We start from the raw sequence: 16,690 nt of genomic DNA, 5'->3' as shown, positions 1-16,690 counted from the left end.
ATTTTTGTTATTATTTTTATAACTTATTTCATTGAATTTTTATTATTTATGAATTTATTTTATTGATTTATTATTATTATTACTATTTTTATATATTGTGTTTTATTTTATTTTGTCTCCGCCCTCCAGCGCCTCCCCGCTGCCCGCCGAGGCCGGTCCCCGCGGCCGCCCCCGCCCGGGTATTGCTGACGGCAGCGCCCGACACGGGCAGCCCCCGCGGCCCGGCGCTGCCGCCATCTTGCGGGCGCACGGCGGGAAGGCTGGGGCAGAGGTGGTGGGCGGGGCTTATCCTCGCCCCGCCTCCTCCCCTCCTTCTCTGAAGGCGAAAGTACTCGGGGAGGGGCCCCTTTGTACCGCCCCGTTCTCTCCTAGCCAATAGGCACCATCCCGGCGCGCTGCGGACCAATGAGAGGCCTCGCGGCTCGTTAGCCCGCCAATGAGCGCTCCCCTTTCCCCAGGGCGACAGCTCCGCCCCCGTTCCCCGCCCGCCAATGGAAGCGCGGCGCGCGCGGCCTCTCGGAGCGGGGCCGAGGCCGGGGCCGCGTCCCAAGATGGCGGCGGTGGCGGTGAGGGGGGGCTGGGGCGCGGGCGCTTCGCAGCTGGGCGCCGATGGAGCGCCGCGGGCCGCCAGGCAGCGGCCCCGCTTCGTGGAGGGCTCCATCGTCAGGATCTTCATGGAGAACTTCCTGTGAGTGGGCGCCGGGTGCGCGTGGCCCGGCTGTCGCGACAGAGGCTGGGGCAGGGGGTTGTTCATCGCCGCCCGCGGAGGTTTAACGGCTGCGGGGGGCTGTTGGGGCGGCCGTTGGGCCATGAGGGGACAGCGGTGCCTTAATCCCGGCCTGCTGCATGCGCTTTGGGCTCCCCTCGCTCCTTGGTGAAAATATATATGTATAATATATATAATAAATAAATAAATATATATATGTATGTATATTTATGTATTTATTTGAAGCTGTTGTGCTACCGGTAGAAGCTTTCAGTTCGTTTTCTTGTGGCTAGTGTGCTGATAGGTTCTTGTCAGCCTTGCAGGCAGCTTTGGTTAGCATAAATCGCGGGCCAACAACACCTAAAACACCTTCGTTTTAAGTCTCAGGACTAGGTATTCAAATACGTTCTTTTCCAGTTGTACACGGATTGTCCTACTGTTAAGACTTGAGTTTATTTTTTTGGTGCTAGTGCCTGCCAACTTTGACTCTGCCTGGTGCGGTGTGTGAGCAGAACAACTAACAGTGGGGTTCAGTATAAACGTGGTGGTTTTACTCGGGTGGGCGGCCGAGCTCCACCACAGGCTCTTTCACTCCCCCCTCTCAAAGAGGAGTGGGGAGAAAATACGATGAAAGGGGCTCAAGGGTTGAGATAGGGAGATCACGCAGTAATTATTGTGGTGGGCAAAACAGACTCAGCATAGGGAGATACTAAGATTTATTGCCTATTACTAACAAGCTAGAGGAGTGAGAAACAAAGGAAAGAAACCAAAAGCACCTTCTCCCCCCATCCACCCTCTTCCACCTCCTCCCCCCGAGCGGCGCGGGGGAACGGGGGAATGGGGGCTATGGTCAGTCTGTAAGGCGTATTCGCCACCGCTCCTTCTCGAACGCTCTTGTCCCCTGTGCTGTGGGGTCCCACCCATGGGATGCAGTCCTTGCTGAACTGATCCGGCCTGGGCTGCCCACAGGCAGGAGCTCTTCAAGAACTGATATAGGTCCGTACCACAGGGTCCATCCCTCAGGAGCAAACTGTTCCAACCTGGGTCCCCCACGGGCAGCAGCTCCTGCCAGGTCACCTGCTCCTGCATGGTCTGCTCTCCATGATCTGCAGGTCCAGCCCAGAATCTGCTCCGGCAGGGGTCTTCCACAGGCCACAGCCTCCGTCAGTGCAGGCCCACCTGCTCCACCATGGTCTCCTCCACGGGCTGCAGCATGGAACCCTGCTCCACCGTGGTACTCCATGGGCTGCAGGGGGACAGCCTGCTTCACCATGGTCCTCACCACAGGCCGCAGGGGACTTCTGCTCCGGTGCCTGGAGCACCTCTCCCCCTCCTTCTTCACTGACCTTGGTGCCTGCAAGGCTGTTCCTCACTCCTCTCACTCTCCCAGCTGCTGTGTGGCGCAGTGTTTTTTCCCTGTCTTAAATCTGCTCTCACAGAGGTGCAAAACAACATCACTTACTGGCTCAGCCCTGGTCAGCAGTGGAGCCCTTACCAAACATGGGGCAGCTTCTAGATCCTTCTCACAGAAGCCACCCCTATGGCCCCCGGCTACCAGGGGGTGATGTGGTTGTGTGTGGTTGACTTTAATGTCAGATAATATGAAGTCATAGTAAAGTTAGTAGGAATTGTCGTTTTTCTTTTTGTGTGTGTGTCTAGATTTCATTCCTTTATAACCATTTGTTGTGAAAAATGCTGTTGTAAATGCTCTGGCAGGTCGGAATTTATTCCCAAGTGTTTTAATGGAGTGCCAGTTTTCATTCTTGAGGTTTAATTGCAGTATAATGGTTGAAGAATTAGTCTAGATTTGATAAAATCATAATCTGTCGTATTTAATATAGTCAGAAAGTGGTTTTGAGGTGACGTATGGGGTATAATGTTCAAGAAAATATTGTGTTTTCCAGAACTTATGACATCTGTGAAGTACGTCCAGGACCCAACTTGAACGTGATTGTAGGTGCTAATGGGACGGGAAAGTCAAGCATTGTTTGTGCCATCTGTCTGGGACTAGCTGGAAAACCTTCTTTCATAGGACGAGCTGACAAGGTGACTATAAACTTTTCTTAATTTTCATGTTTAATGAAATCAAGAGCCTTGTCCAGGGGGAGGTATGGATGATATGTTTTCCTTGATTTGCTTTATTTTGTAAGACTACAAGGTGTGGGAATTGTAGAATAGCCTGCTCCAGGGGCAGAGGCTTTGATCGAAGTGGTGGCCATACTTAACTACTTGTTGCTTTGTTTGAATTAACAAATGGAAACACCTGAATTGAACAGGAACCTAGAGTAGACTAGATGTTAGTTCTGAAGATGTTTAGGCTTCCATGGTAGCATAGGAAAATGCCACCCATAGAAATAACATTCTTGATGTGACTGAGAGTTTTTGTAGAGGCATGCAGCCTCTTATAAATGCATCTGTGACTTAATGTAATGACTTAAATGATTTGGGGTTGTGCTATTCATTTTTTTTCATTGTATCTACTGTTCTTTGTTCCCAAAAGATTATATAGTGATATTATAGGAGTAAGTTTATTTGTGTAGTCTCTTTTTTTTTATTTTTAAAGTTTTTGCTTTTGTTTCCATGGATATTCTGGTTAGGTGGAACATATTTTGGTAGTTCTTTGGAGCTCTAAATCTGGTTACCTAAATGATTGTACATATTTTGTGATTGCAGCTCTGTCTTGAGAAAACCTAAAGTATGGAAATTGCCTGGATGGTATTTTCATGTTTTCATACAATTATCCAACGAGTATGAACTTTTTAGTAAATTGATGAGAAATTGTTAATCTGTGGAAGAAGTTCTAATGCTGCTAGTTAATGAGGAAGTTAATACTATCTTCCTTTTTTCTGGGGTAGTATACAGATAAAATAATTTTTTGTTGTTATTGTCAGTTTTCAATGAAATACAGCATTACTGCAACTCTATAATACAAATGTATATTTTTGAAAGAGATTACATCTTAATACAGAGTTATTTTGCAATAGTAATTTCTATAATTCATTTTGTAGGTTGGTCTCTTTGTAAAGCAGGGGTGCCTGAAAGGTGTGGTAGAAATTGAACTGTAAGTAGTAAAATTATATTTTCTTATTCATTTTTAATTAGATTATTTCCCCACACAGTTGCTCACAAAATTGTAGAACAAAATCTGTACAGAGTGTACTTAGATTTTTCTTTAAGCTGATTTCTTTTTTCTTTCTTGTTGTTGTTTCCCCTGAACTTCACAATTTTAAGTTTTTTAAAAATCAGTCAAAAAAATAAGCAGTGATAGTTTGTCCTGATTTCACTTTCTGAAGTATTTTACCTTGTCTTGGTGCAAAAAGAATACATGGAAGAAGATTGATGTGTATATTTAAAAAGGATTTAAAAAAGTCAGTCTAAACTCTAAAAAAAAAAAAAAAAAAAAAAAAAAAAGTTCTGTCTTTGCTTTTTTGTACTGATATCCCTGACATGAGGGGTTCCTTTGCATTCTTAATGCAAATGTTACTGAAGGGAAAAAAAGTAGATCTGACTAATTCTAGGTAAGCTTATACCAGACAGAGAAACTGAAATATCATCTGGAGTTAGTCTGTAGAATTAGGTTAGTAACTTGCATTTATTTTACGATTACAGGGTTAATACTACATGGTTCCAGTATTTAGTGCTAAAGAGAAACTATCCTAACAGAGTTCCTCAGTATCTGCTTTTGGGTGGAGATCTTGAAGCTGCAATAGCAGTGCCGTAGCACAGATTGTCTTGATAAGCCTTAACCTGATCTGTGCCTAAACTAAATAGAACGTAGAGCTAATAAAATGATTTAGATCCTTAATTTGTATAAAAGTTGGCCACCTTGATCAAATTGTATATAAAGTAATTTGTGGGCAATTGATGTGTCTTTACTGATCTTTAAAAGTAGAAACAGAAATAGTTATTTTTATTCAGTATGATGATGTTCTTATTTTCAGGTGGAATATGCATACACAGCTTATTGATTGAGTTCTCATTGAGTTCTGTACATGAATGTTTTTAACTTTAAGAACTTGGTGCTGGTACAACTCCTGCATACCAAATTTAAAGCTTCCTCTTTCAAATTAAAAATAGTTTTATATATGAAATACTTCATGTATAACAACTTTAAATGATTCATACATTCGGCAAGGATATGTCATATATATAAATAGCTACCTCTGAGTTAAGATTTGCAGATATTTGTGATGTTATCAGTGTTGCACAGGAGACATGGTGGGATTCATTCATCATTAAAATATTGTAAAGTATGTGAAACAATCTGAATCTGTCTCCTGATGTTGAGTATTTAAATATTCAGGTATCAAATAAGTTTTTAACATCGTAACTAACGTATTCTGACATCTGGTGACCCTTGTATACTCTAAAATGTGCAAATATTTTTTTTATTAATCAGGTCTAAGACACCTGACAATATCATTATCACACGTGAAATTCAAGTGGTAAACAACACGTCAACATGGTTTATCAACAAAAAACCAGCAACTCTGAAAACAGTAGAAGAACAGATCGCAGCCTTAAACATCCAGGTGGACAACTTGTGCCAGTTTCTTCCTCAGGTATGAAAGAATTTTGAAAGGCAATGCAGTTGCAGTGAGAGGGTTTTGTAGCTTATTTCCAAATCCTGCACCATTTCAGCAATTTAATTGGACTGTAGGAAGGATGAGTGTGGGAACGTAGTCATACTGCTGGGATGTTGAAAGAAGAAAGGAACTATGTGGCTTTTAGGGTTTCTTAACTGGACAGTTTTGTACCTGCTGTCTGTTGAGATTGAAAAGGAAGCTGCTGATGTTGTTTGTGTAGCAATGCTATCAGTATTATCTCTCTGTCCTGCCACTAATGCTGCAACAAATCTGTAGGGAAATTTAAATAAATAAGGTCTTGAGGTCTAGCACCATCTCTATTCCTTTATCTGCATGGTTCCTGCATCCCTGCCTTCCCCAGTCATTGTCTGCATGTGCTTTTCTTTAGTTATATCCAGTCAGTTCCTCATGACTAAATCCTGTAATTGGCAAACGAAGGCAAAGAGTTGTCTGGATTTCTTTCTCTGAGATCCAGAAAGTAGCCCTATTAAATGACCTTGTAGTTGCAACAGAGACTGCTGCTAGAGCCTTCTTATCAACTCCTGAGGCTCTAAGTTTTTTTTGTTGAGTATAAGGTATGACTTAAAGATATTCAGAATCAAATTTTGTAAAAAGTTAAATTATCCTGATGGAAAATAGCTCTTGAAGGAAGGAGAAGACTAATAAATGTCAGATGATGCTTTGAGAGCTGAATCCATGCTCTGGAAGTTTAGGGTTTCTGTGCAGAGAACTATGTTGGGTCACAGTTACACCCTTAAAAAATGTTAAGGTGGGTGGCTTCTGAAGACCTTTCCAGCTCATGGGAATCATCAGAGATGGTAGTAAAAGGGAACCCTATTAGAGCCTAGCCAGTCATGCGTTTATTCTCCTCTTCAAGGAGAAGTGCATTTATGAAGAAAGGCTGAAAAAAGTAAATTCTCGCAACTGAGCCGGCTCATTCAGAAGAGTGATAGCCAATTCAGAAACAATGAACCACCCCATCCTCAACAGATACCCTCAAGAGCTGCTGAGAAAGCCAAGAGCTAAGATGTAAGCTCAAATCATGCAAGGTTTTCCTGGAGCTGTTCTGGCATGAAATTTTACAAATATTAAAAGGAGTTGCGTTGCCTTTTCCAGAGGTGGTTGTCCTATGCTTAATTATTTCAGAACTATCAAAGAACTGTATGTCAGGTGATGTTTGTGAGACTATTTAAATCCAGTATTACTGTCCTATGCTCCAACTAAAACTGTATTGTTACAACTCCTTTATTTTATAGGACAGAGTTGGAGAATTTGCAAGACTGAGTAAGGTTGAATTGCTTGAAGCCACCGAAAAATCCATTGGTCCTCCAGAAATGTACAAATTCCACTGTGAACTGAAAAACTTCAGAGAAAAAGAAAGAGAACTAGAGGTAAACATGCGCACTGTACAGGCAGAGAACTTACATAGTAAAATTTTATGTGAGTTATTACAGGCTGTTTATTTATGAAGTTGTGGTAAGTAGATTTTTTTCCAATTTGCCCAATAGCACGCATCTTCTCTCAGATCTCATTCACTCTCCAGCTTGCAAGCACTAAGACACAAGTGCAAGTGTTCTGGACATAGAGTACAGCAGATGCCTTCTATCACGTCCTCATCGCTTTCCTGTGATTCTTGACTGGCAGTAACTGCTTGCTATCTGAGCATATCTTTTTTGCCCTTTAAGAGTTGTCAACTGTTAGGAGGTGTTCCTTTCATTTAATCTTGCTTTCCATAAATTATGGATGAGATTGTTGCCTGTTACTTTTTCCTGGTTTGGAATAGTCACAGACGAAAAGGAAAAAAGGTAATTGTAAGCAGCGTGCTGCAACCTTATTGCTGTCCTTTTGTTAGCATGCAGGATCTTTCCCTGACACTCACCTGTACTGTGAATTTACCAGCGGGCTGGCTTTGTAATCTCTACAGAGATGTTACTGCTGGGAACAGTGTCTTGGGAGCACTGTTCTGGGAACAGTGCCTGTGGTCACCAGTGCAGGCCATTTTAATTCTTTGTTCCACTGTTTCTTATATTTGTGCAAACGCATGCATTTCCATTCATATCTACTACATTTGAATACCAACCATTTTTGTTACAGATCTGTACAAGACCTTTCAGAAGTATTTTTACAACTTGTATTTAGCAAAATCAGTTATGGTTGTTTAGAAACTTCTAGATTAATCAGTCCATGAGCTGTAGGGATGAAATTCTTTATTTTAAAAGTTTTTATTTGTGTTAAGATTCTGTGAAAACAAACTGAATTTAAACAGCAAAGTGTGTGATATAGTTATTTGAAAAACGTGGACAGCTCTTCTGAATGGATTAAGAACCAGAACCACTTCTGTTATTACTGCTGAACTAAAATGTCCTCTGTAATGTTAAATTTCTGCATAGTTATTTGTAGAACCATGGAATCATTTAGATTGGAAAAGACCTCTAGGATCATCTGGTCCAGCCTTTAACCTGGCACTGCCAAATCCACCATAAAACCATGTCCCTAAGCACCACATCAACATGATTTTTGAAGAATTCCAGGGATGGTGACTCAACCATTTCCCCGGGCAGCCTGTTCCAATGCTTTACAGCCCTTTCAGCAAAGAAATTTTTCCTACTATCCAACCCAGACCTCCCCTGGTACAACTTAAGGCCATTTCCTCTTGTCTTACCATGTGGTGCTTAGGAGAAGAAGAGACCAATTCCCACCTTGCTATAGCCCTCTGTAAGGTAACTGTAGAGCTTGATAAGGTCTCCCCTGAGCCTCCTTTTTTCCAGGCTAAAAAAAACCCAACTCCCTCAGCCGCTCCTTGTAAAACTTGTTCTCTAGACCCTTTAGGAGCTTTGTTGCCCTTCTTTGGACACACTCTGGTACCTCGATGTCCTTGTAGCAAGGAGTCCAAGTATGGATAATTTCTGAAAAGTGTTTTCATAGAGTAGATGCTGTAAATTATGGAATGTATATTCTTACAGAATTTGTGCAAAGAGAAAGCTAACTCATTGGAGAAAATGAAACAGAGGGTTGAACGATACAAACAAGATGTCAAGAGATACCATGAACGCAAGCGCCATCTAGATGTAATTGAGATGCTTGAAAGAAAAAGACCTTGGGTGGTAAGCTTAATTTTATTTTCAATGTTTCTCTTACCTGACATGTTTTCCTTACAACTGCAATACTAAAACTATGTCATGTTGAAGGGATTTCTTAATTTTAAATTGGTTTATCACATCTTTCTTCAAATGCATTTCTGCTTTATAAAAAAAGATAGTACAAAAAAAAATAATTTTGACAGGGTAGCCTAAGTAGATATATTTGTGATTTTTTTGTTTGTTTACAAGTGTGGTGATTAAATTACTAACTAGGAAAAAGTGGCTGTGTTGGTTTCACACTGATGGGCAGCTAACACAATCACACAGCTCTCTCCCTCCTTCTAAAAAGAAAAGGGGACAAAAATAGGGTGAAAAAAGGCTCATGGGTTGAGATAAGAACAGGGAGATCACTCACCATCACAGGCAAAGTAAATTCAGCGTAGAGAGATTAACATAATTTATTGCCCGTTGCTAACATACAAGAGCAGTGAGAAACTACAAGCAAACTAAAAACACTTTTCCAGCCTCCTGAGCAGCTCAGGGGTTGTGGTCAGTACTTAACAATTTCTCTGCCACTCCTTTCTTCTCACTGTCTTCCCTGCTCCAGCCTGATGTCCCTCCCACAGGATGCCATCCTTCCTGAACTGATTTTCTGTGGACTTCCCACAGGCTGCAGTTCTTCAAGAACCAATCCAATGCGGGTCTGTACCATCAGGTCAATCCTTCAGGAATTGACTGCTCCAGTATGGGTGGCAGCTCCCACCAGGCCTTCTGTTCCACCATGGGCTCCTCTCCATGGGCTGCAGCTCCGGCCCGGGGCCTGCTTCTGCGGGGGCTCTCCATGGGCCGCAGCCTCCTCAGGGGCACATCCAGCTGCTCCTCCACGGGCTGCAGCGTGGAGATCTGCTCCATGTGGGACCCATGGGCTGCAGGGGGACAGCCTGCTCCACCAGGGGCCTCTGCACAGGCCGCAGGGGAACTGCTGCTGTGTGCCTGGAGCACCTCTTGCCCTCCTGCTGCACTGACCCTGGGGGCTGCAGGATTCTACAGACCTCCCCCCCCACCTCCTGCTACTAAAGCCTTGTTATGTTAACCCAGTGCAGTGGCAGATAGTGCAGAATGGATGATTGATGGATGCAGGCGATCCCTTTTTCTGTTGTTGTTGTTGGTTTTGTGTTCTTTTAAATCTCAGAATAATTCAGGGCTCCCTAGGTAGTGACTTGTTATTTTAGTGTATGGTGTAGGATTTGTTTGCGTGTGTTGGTTTTGTTTTTTTTTTTCTCCCTGAAAGTTTTGTTCTTCCCTTCTCCCCTTCAGTTTACTTCAGTGTTATATCTGTTCCTAGCTCTGATCCATCTAACTTCTTCCTTTTCTTTCTCCTGAAGTTTTCTGTGGTTTCTTGCTCCTTAGTTTGAGGACTTCTGCTTAATTAATGCTCAAAGTATAGACAGAAGGGGCTGAATTACTTTTTCCATACTGATCCAAGATGGGTTTAAAGGCAAAGTTGCTGGTCGTATCTTCTACTTCCATTGTCAGTTACTTGAGAAGAACTAAATGTGTGCCCTGTTCAGTGGGGAATGAATGATCTCTGTATCTTCTGCTCATAGTCACTAATAACAGGAGGATTACTTAAGTAGTTATGCTAATACTAGTTTCTGAATGAGATTTTTCTCTTAAAACCTCTGTTCAATTACATAAAATGTTAAAGCAGTATAAAATACTGGAAAAGAAGAGAGAAGTCTTTAATTTTACTTGCAACTTTTCCAAGGAATATGAAACTGTTCGTCAGCAGCACGAGGAAGTGAAACAAATCCGAGACCAGGCCAGGGAAGAACTGAAGAATCTGAAGGAAATGCAGTCTCCACTGACGAAAAAAATGCAAGAAATTGAAGAATCTTATAAGAGTCTGGATAGGAAAATAAGATGTATGGTAGGTAATTTAAGTTCAGTTATAGTATTCAGGTGTTCTTTTTTCAGATTTGCAAAGTGTAAGAGTAGCATCTTTCTTTATAGTGTGCCATAATATGTTGTAGAAGTATTTATGAAGTTCTCCTGCCCTTGGTTCTCACTGAGTTCTTCACATTAGTGTTCCACTAGACGCAGTAAAACTTAAGGATTGTGTTTCTTAATTTACCTTAAGTAGTCACTCTAAAATTCTACTATTGGTATTACTTGAACAGGAACACTTATCTTCAAAGAACCTTCACAGTCTTCAGGGTTATTGTGTTACAGTTTCCTGAAGTTAGGTAACAGTATTAGATCAATCCTGTGTTTTCATCTGTTCTGTAGTTTCTTTGCAAAACTTACTCAGTTTGCAAATTCTCCAACTTGGTGTATCTTAGGAAAATGTGGTCAGTTTGTGTGGTTAATTTAAGCTAATTTGCAACTTTTCTGGCCTAAGGGCTTTTTTCTAATGTTTAATCTACTTTTGTAAGTAGGGTATTTATATATTTATTTTTTAGTATATGGTAATCCTCCATCAGTTGTGAACATTCTTATGCATTGAAAAATTTAAATGGGTAGCCTGCCTATGCTTTACAGCTTGGTATCTGACTTTGAATAGCTGTTGTATTTACAGGTGTGGAAAATGTCTATAAAGGTACTGTAATTCTCTGCAGGACATAACTATTATCTACTGTTCAGGCTGCAGTAGTCATTGTATGCATAGGCTGTAAAAATTTTTTGATGAATAATCAAAGGTAACTGATAACATGAGAATATTTACTGTAGTGAGTTCTCTTTGAAGATAACTTTAATTCAAATCAGATAACTTGGTGTGAAGGCACCTGTGACACTGCTGTCATGACTCAGCTTGTAGAATCAGCCTGAAACTTTACTTGAATATCATTTAGTGCACTGAGTTACTACACTCTCGATGTGCTTTCTTTGAAAGACAAAACAAATCAAAAACCCCCAAATCGCAACCAAGCAAAAAACCAGATTGTTGTTCACACCAGTACCACTTTTCAAAAATCTTACTTAGAACAGTGGTAGCCAGACTTGGACTCTAAGCTCCACAGTGCTGCAAGAGCATATTATACTGCTTTTCAAAATATATAAACTTCTTAAAGTTGGTTTTATTGAAGTGGGGCTTTTGGATGTGGCTTTTTTATTTTTGTTGTTGCTTTGTTTTTAAAAAGTAGGTGGTCTTCCTTAGGGGAAAGTTGATGGCTGGAAGCTTCAATTGATTTTCGTAATGTGGAAAGGGCCTTCGTGCTTTGTTTTCACAGCTTAGTGTTATCCTGCTATGTTTTAGTCCTATCTCATTTTTAACTAACGTTATACTCATGCTTATATATATCTATATGTTTTGAACAAGAAGGAGTTCTGCTGCAAACTGCTGCTTTCACAGTTCCTAGAGGTTTTGGTCTATACTCATTTAGAAGTTACGTTCTGTTTGCATCAGAAGCCTATGGAAAAATAGTTAACATTTTAGCTTCAGCTTTCAGAGAGTGTTCTTATATAGGTGGTTCACTACAGAACTGTAAAAGTGGAACTGGGGGAATGTGCTACCTGATTGACTCATACTCTTGATTGACTAACTCTTGAATCAACTTGTTTCTACTAAACCTGTGGAGTGCTATACACTACACACTCATAAGGTTAGCTTTATTTTGAAGTCGTGCTTCTTTTGGGCTCAGAGAATGTATTAGGTGCATTTTGTTCTACAGAATTCCAGAAGCCAAAAATACTCAAAGAAGGAGAGATGTGACATTTGAAGTAAATTACCTATAAAAGACTTAATGAGATATTCTAATATTGCTTTCGAGTTTCTTTTGAAGCAGGTTGTGTGCTGCCAGCACTGTCACTAGTTTTAACCCAAGGCAAAACCTCAATGGCTTTAAGCACGATACCCTCAAGTTACTTCAATTGCTAGTTCTTCAGAAACTCTTCACTTCTTTAAAGACACTGCTTGAATTTGTTATAGCTTAAAATTTAGACCTTATATATGCGAGAATTTGAGTATTTCATGGATGATTATACTATCACCCAGCATGAGTTGAGTGATTTTATTATGAAAGCAGTATAACTTTATTTGCATAAACGTTTTTTGTCTTTTTTTTTAAAGTAAACATTTAGCTGGGCATTAAGGGAGAGCAGTTCAGCATTTGAAGTTGACTCTTTCAGACACAGACCTGTAAGAATATGACTATCTCCAGGCCCTTTGGTCCAGGCTTATTTCTGTTATCAAATAACTGTAATCCTGACTACTTCCTGAGATCTTACTCTTGGTTTGAAGATAGGCATGTGAGAGCAAAAATCCCTCTTTGGTATGTTTTGTTTGCATTTTGTTGGCAGAAAGCCAGTCATGGTGTTACAGATTTCCCATAGTGTGAAAGAAAAGGTAGTGCTAAATCTGGAAAGAAATTAAACTACTCAGAGAATGCATGACTATTTCTGTTGTTTCTGTGTTAAGATACTTGTAAGTCTTTGGTTAGATTAAGAAGTGTGAGTAAAATTTTGTGCTTAGGGTGGGTGGGATGTGCAGATTCTGAAGAAAATAAATCTGCCCATTTTGGAGGAAGAGGTTGATAAAATTGTGTGAGAGAATACTAGAATAGCTTCTGCTCCAGGCTCTTGGACCTTTGAAAAGGGTGGATTATGCAATGCAATTTGGGTAGTATTTCATAGTATAAAGCAGAGCTTTTTGGTTGTACTGCAAAAATTTTAAACAAGATTATAGTTGTTAATCTATTCAGTAAGTTGGTACCTAAAAATACATGATAATTGAAAGATTGGATTCCAGTTCTCAAAGTCAGGAGAGTATTAAAGATGCTTCAAAATTTTTCTGTGAACATTCTGCATCAGTTTCCCTGGAAAGGCTTTCTTCTTCTTTGTAGTGTCTGCCTGAGGTGTTTTCAGACAGCACCGTGGAGTCAGTACTGTATCACATTCAACTGCAAGACCAAGGTGCGCCGTTCCATCTTGTCTCTGTGCAAACAACTGCAGGGTCAAGGCCTTAATGTTGTGTTCACCCTTTAGCTTGTGAGATGGAAAAGAAGCTGCACAATTTTATTTTCTGTGGTTTTTTTTTTTGTGCATCTTAGTTTTTCAGTGTGACTTATTTTGTAGGAAGAAATTCCTTCCAGCTGGAGTGCAGTTTTTATTTCACTGTCTGCACTGGAATTTACCCACAGGTTTCCCATCCTTCAGCCTTTTTGGTTCGGGAAGGAGTTGAATTTGTACAGAAGGCACAGCATGCTGCCTCTGTAGGATCATAATTCTATTTTATTATGGAACTTGCAATTAGTAGCTTTTTCTAACTACTTTTTCCATCTGAGAATCTTTTAAACCTGTTAATTTTAGCCACAGCACAACCCAAGTCTTGTAATGTGGCATTGAGATAATGTGAGAAGTCTGAAGGTTGCCAAGTTCTTGTCTTTTCCTCTCATTGCACTTCCTAGGTAGCCTCTTGAGACAAATAGGCCTTCACTGCTCCTATTCCTCTTGCTATGACAAGTAACAGATAATTTGGAATTCGGGAAGGTTTGGGAGGTTGGGGGGATGGTGAAAGACATTGCCCAAATAAGTAATTGAGTCTCTGTCATTGGAGGCTTTCAGGACTCAACTGGACATGGTTTAGTAAGTAATGCGGTTTAGTAAGACCTACTTTGAGCAAGGGATTGCACAGGGTGACTTGACTTCCAGGAGTTCCTACCAACCTCTATTGTTCTAAAGCTCTCTGGAATCTGGGAATAGAGAAAGAGTAGAGGCAGTGGTGCCTGTATCAGCTGGATGTTCCTAAGTCCATGGGGCATGACAGGATTCACCTCAAAGTACTGAAGGATATTAGTAGGTGTTATAGGTGGACCCCTGTCAACAATTTGTAAAAGGTCATGAGAGTCTGGGGAGGTCCCTGCTGACTGGAAGCTATCCATTGTTATACCCATCTACAAGAGGGCATGAGAGAAGGCCCAGGAAAGCTACTAGGAAGGCTACAGGCCTGTTAGTCCAACCTCAGTCCCTGGAAGAGTTATGAAGAAGATTGGCCTGGGTGTCACTGAAAGGCATATAAAGAACAAAGCTGTTGTTGGGCGTAGGTGTTGTTGGTTCATGAAAGGAAAGCCCTACATAGTAATTTGATCTCCTTCTATGATAAGGTCATTCAGTTGGTGGATGAAGGGAAGGGGGTGGGTGTAATCTTCCAGGATTTTATTAAGGCCTTTGATACTATTCCTCACAGCATTCTTCTGGACAGATGGTCCAACTGTGAGTTGAACAGGTTCATGCCACACTGGTGATGAACTAAGTGAATGTCGGATTTCAAAAGGCTGTAGTGAATGAGGCTGCTCTGTGAGCCAGTCACTAGTGGTGTTCCCCAGGGCTCCGTTCTGGGACGAGTCATGTCAGCATTTTTATCAGTGATCCGGATGCAGGAGGTGAATGTATCCTTAGAATGTTTTCCGATGGTATTAAGCTTTGAGGTGCTGTTGGCTCCCTGGAGGAACAACAGGCCTTACAGTGGGATCTGCATGTGTTGGAGTACTGTACAATCATCAGTGGCATGAAATACAACAAAGGTGAATGCTGGGTGCAGAACCTGGACTGGAGTAATACCTGTCACAAGTACAGACTGGGAAGTGTGTGGTGGGAGAGCAGCACAGCATGATCTGGGGCTACTGGTCGACAGTGGGTTCAACATGAGCCAGCAGTATGCCCTGGAAGCCAGGAGAGCAAACTACATTGTGGGGTACCGTAAACACAACATAGCCAGCAGGTCAAAAAGAATGATTCTCCCACTATATTTAGTGTCAGTGCAGCCTTAACTATGAATATTGTGTGCTGTTCTGGGTTTCACAATATAAAAAGGATGTTAAGGTCCTTGAAAGCCTCAGAAGAGGGCAGCACAGCTGGTAAGAGGGCTGGAAGGCACGTCCTGTTGGGAGAGGTTGAGGACACTTCTGGCTTTTCTGGTCTGGAGAAAAGAAAGATGAGAGGCAGCCTCATTGCTGTCCACAACTTCTGATGATGGGAAGTGGAGAGGGGAGTGCTGGTCTCTCGTCCCTGATAACCCTCGACAGAACATGTGGGAATGGCACAAAGCTGCACCAGGGGACGTTCAGACCGGATGCTAGGAAAAAATTATTCACTGTGAGGGTGGTCAAAGAGGTAGTTGATGTCCCATGCTTGTCAGTTTTCAAGAGGTATTTGGACAATGTTGTTGTTGTTAGAGCACAATGTGCTCTAACTTTTGCTTAGCCCTGAAGTAGTCAGGCAGTTGGACCTTATGATCCTTTTAAGTCCCTTCCTATCCTATTCCTTAGTCAACAATTTCTCAGCTGTGTAGAATATAGCTTTAGCACAATGCACTTCAGAGGCAGGATGGCTATAACAAATGGTTTTTGCTGTCCTGTGCCTAAGAATTTAAGCCTTCCCTACTGTAAATTTGTCTCTAAGTAGGAACTTTGATTTGTAAAGTCAATTTGGAAAAAGAGGCAGTAACTTTTTTCAGTTTAAGGGTCTGAATGTTAACTTTTTTTGTTTGCTTAAATCAAAGGTGGAGTTATTTTAATTAAGATTAGGTTAGGATGCTTCCTCTGTTGTGCCTGAGTTTGCAGATCCATAGCTGATCTTGCATGTGTGAACAGATTATATGCCAATATTCAGTTCTGTACAAATTGCTGAAAATGTATTTCTTACAGATAGAAGGAAGAGTAGTAATAAGATGATGAGCTTGTCTTTGTCAGTCATAAAAATTCAATTATAGCTTTATCTGTAAAAATCAGTCAAACTTGAAGGCAGTTTCAGTATATATGAAACTAAGCATTTATTCTGCATTTTATTACTATCTAATTTAAATATGTTGTTATATGCAGGCTGGTGAAATCAAGGAGGCCTCTCAAAAATGTAAACAAAAGCAAGATGATTTGGAGATGAAAGATAAGCAAGTAAGAGTCTTGATGTTTGACTTTTTGGTGCTTTTTTGTTTAATACATTAATTTGGTACTGGCTGTGGCACATCCTGCGTAAAGGTATAATTCTGCTCCTTAAATTCTGCAGTAAAACTTTTTTTTTGTCTACTCTTTAGTCAGAGGTCAGGGAGGTTTCTCTGCAAGCACTAGCAGCATTTTTATACTTCACTTCTAGTATACAATTAATCTTAGCGCCTTCTGGGCAGAACAATCTTCTGAGAATCAAATGCCTATTACTCGAACACATATTGCTATTAGACAGTTGTACAAATCATAAAATCAGTTACTTTGATGCAACAAACTTTTAGAATGGACAGTATGTATATGTGCAATATTTTGCAGGCTTTTCTTGAAAAGTTACAGCCTTGGTAGTACAATAATGCACGCAGCATTAAAAACTCACTC

At 41.1% G+C, this 16,690-nt stretch overlaps 1 protein-coding gene across 3 annotated transcripts in view; it reads left to right on the top strand.

The window, feature by feature from the left end:
• The first annotated feature begins 541 nt into the window (after positions 1 to 541).
• Positions 542 to 16,690, top strand: part of SMC5 (structural maintenance of chromosomes 5) — a 48,864-nt gene continuing 32,715 nt past the window's right edge. For all 3 annotated transcript variants that reach the window (XM_035310840.1, XM_035310841.1, XM_035310842.1), the window contains exons 1-8: positions 542 to 688; positions 2,611 to 2,752; positions 3,715 to 3,767; positions 5,106 to 5,268; positions 6,549 to 6,683; positions 8,256 to 8,396; positions 10,141 to 10,302; positions 16,190 to 16,261. In XM_035310840.1, the coding sequence (XP_035166731.1) occupies positions 552 to 688; positions 2,611 to 2,752; positions 3,715 to 3,767; positions 5,106 to 5,268; positions 6,549 to 6,683; positions 8,256 to 8,396; positions 10,141 to 10,302; positions 16,190 to 16,261 (1,005 nt within the window). In that variant the 5' untranslated portion in view covers positions 542 to 551. The remainder of the gene's footprint in view (positions 689 to 2,610; positions 2,753 to 3,714; positions 3,768 to 5,105; positions 5,269 to 6,548; positions 6,684 to 8,255; positions 8,397 to 10,140; positions 10,303 to 16,189; positions 16,262 to 16,690) is intronic.

Source organism: Oxyura jamaicensis, chromosome Z (assembly GCF_011077185.1).
Source record: "Oxyura jamaicensis isolate SHBP4307 breed ruddy duck chromosome Z, BPBGC_Ojam_1.0, whole genome shotgun sequence".
NCBI lineage: Eukaryota > Metazoa > Chordata > Aves > Anseriformes > Anatidae > Oxyura > Oxyura jamaicensis.
The sequence above is the reverse complement of the archived record's forward strand: the minus strand, read 5'-3'. Positions and strand labels throughout refer to the sequence as shown.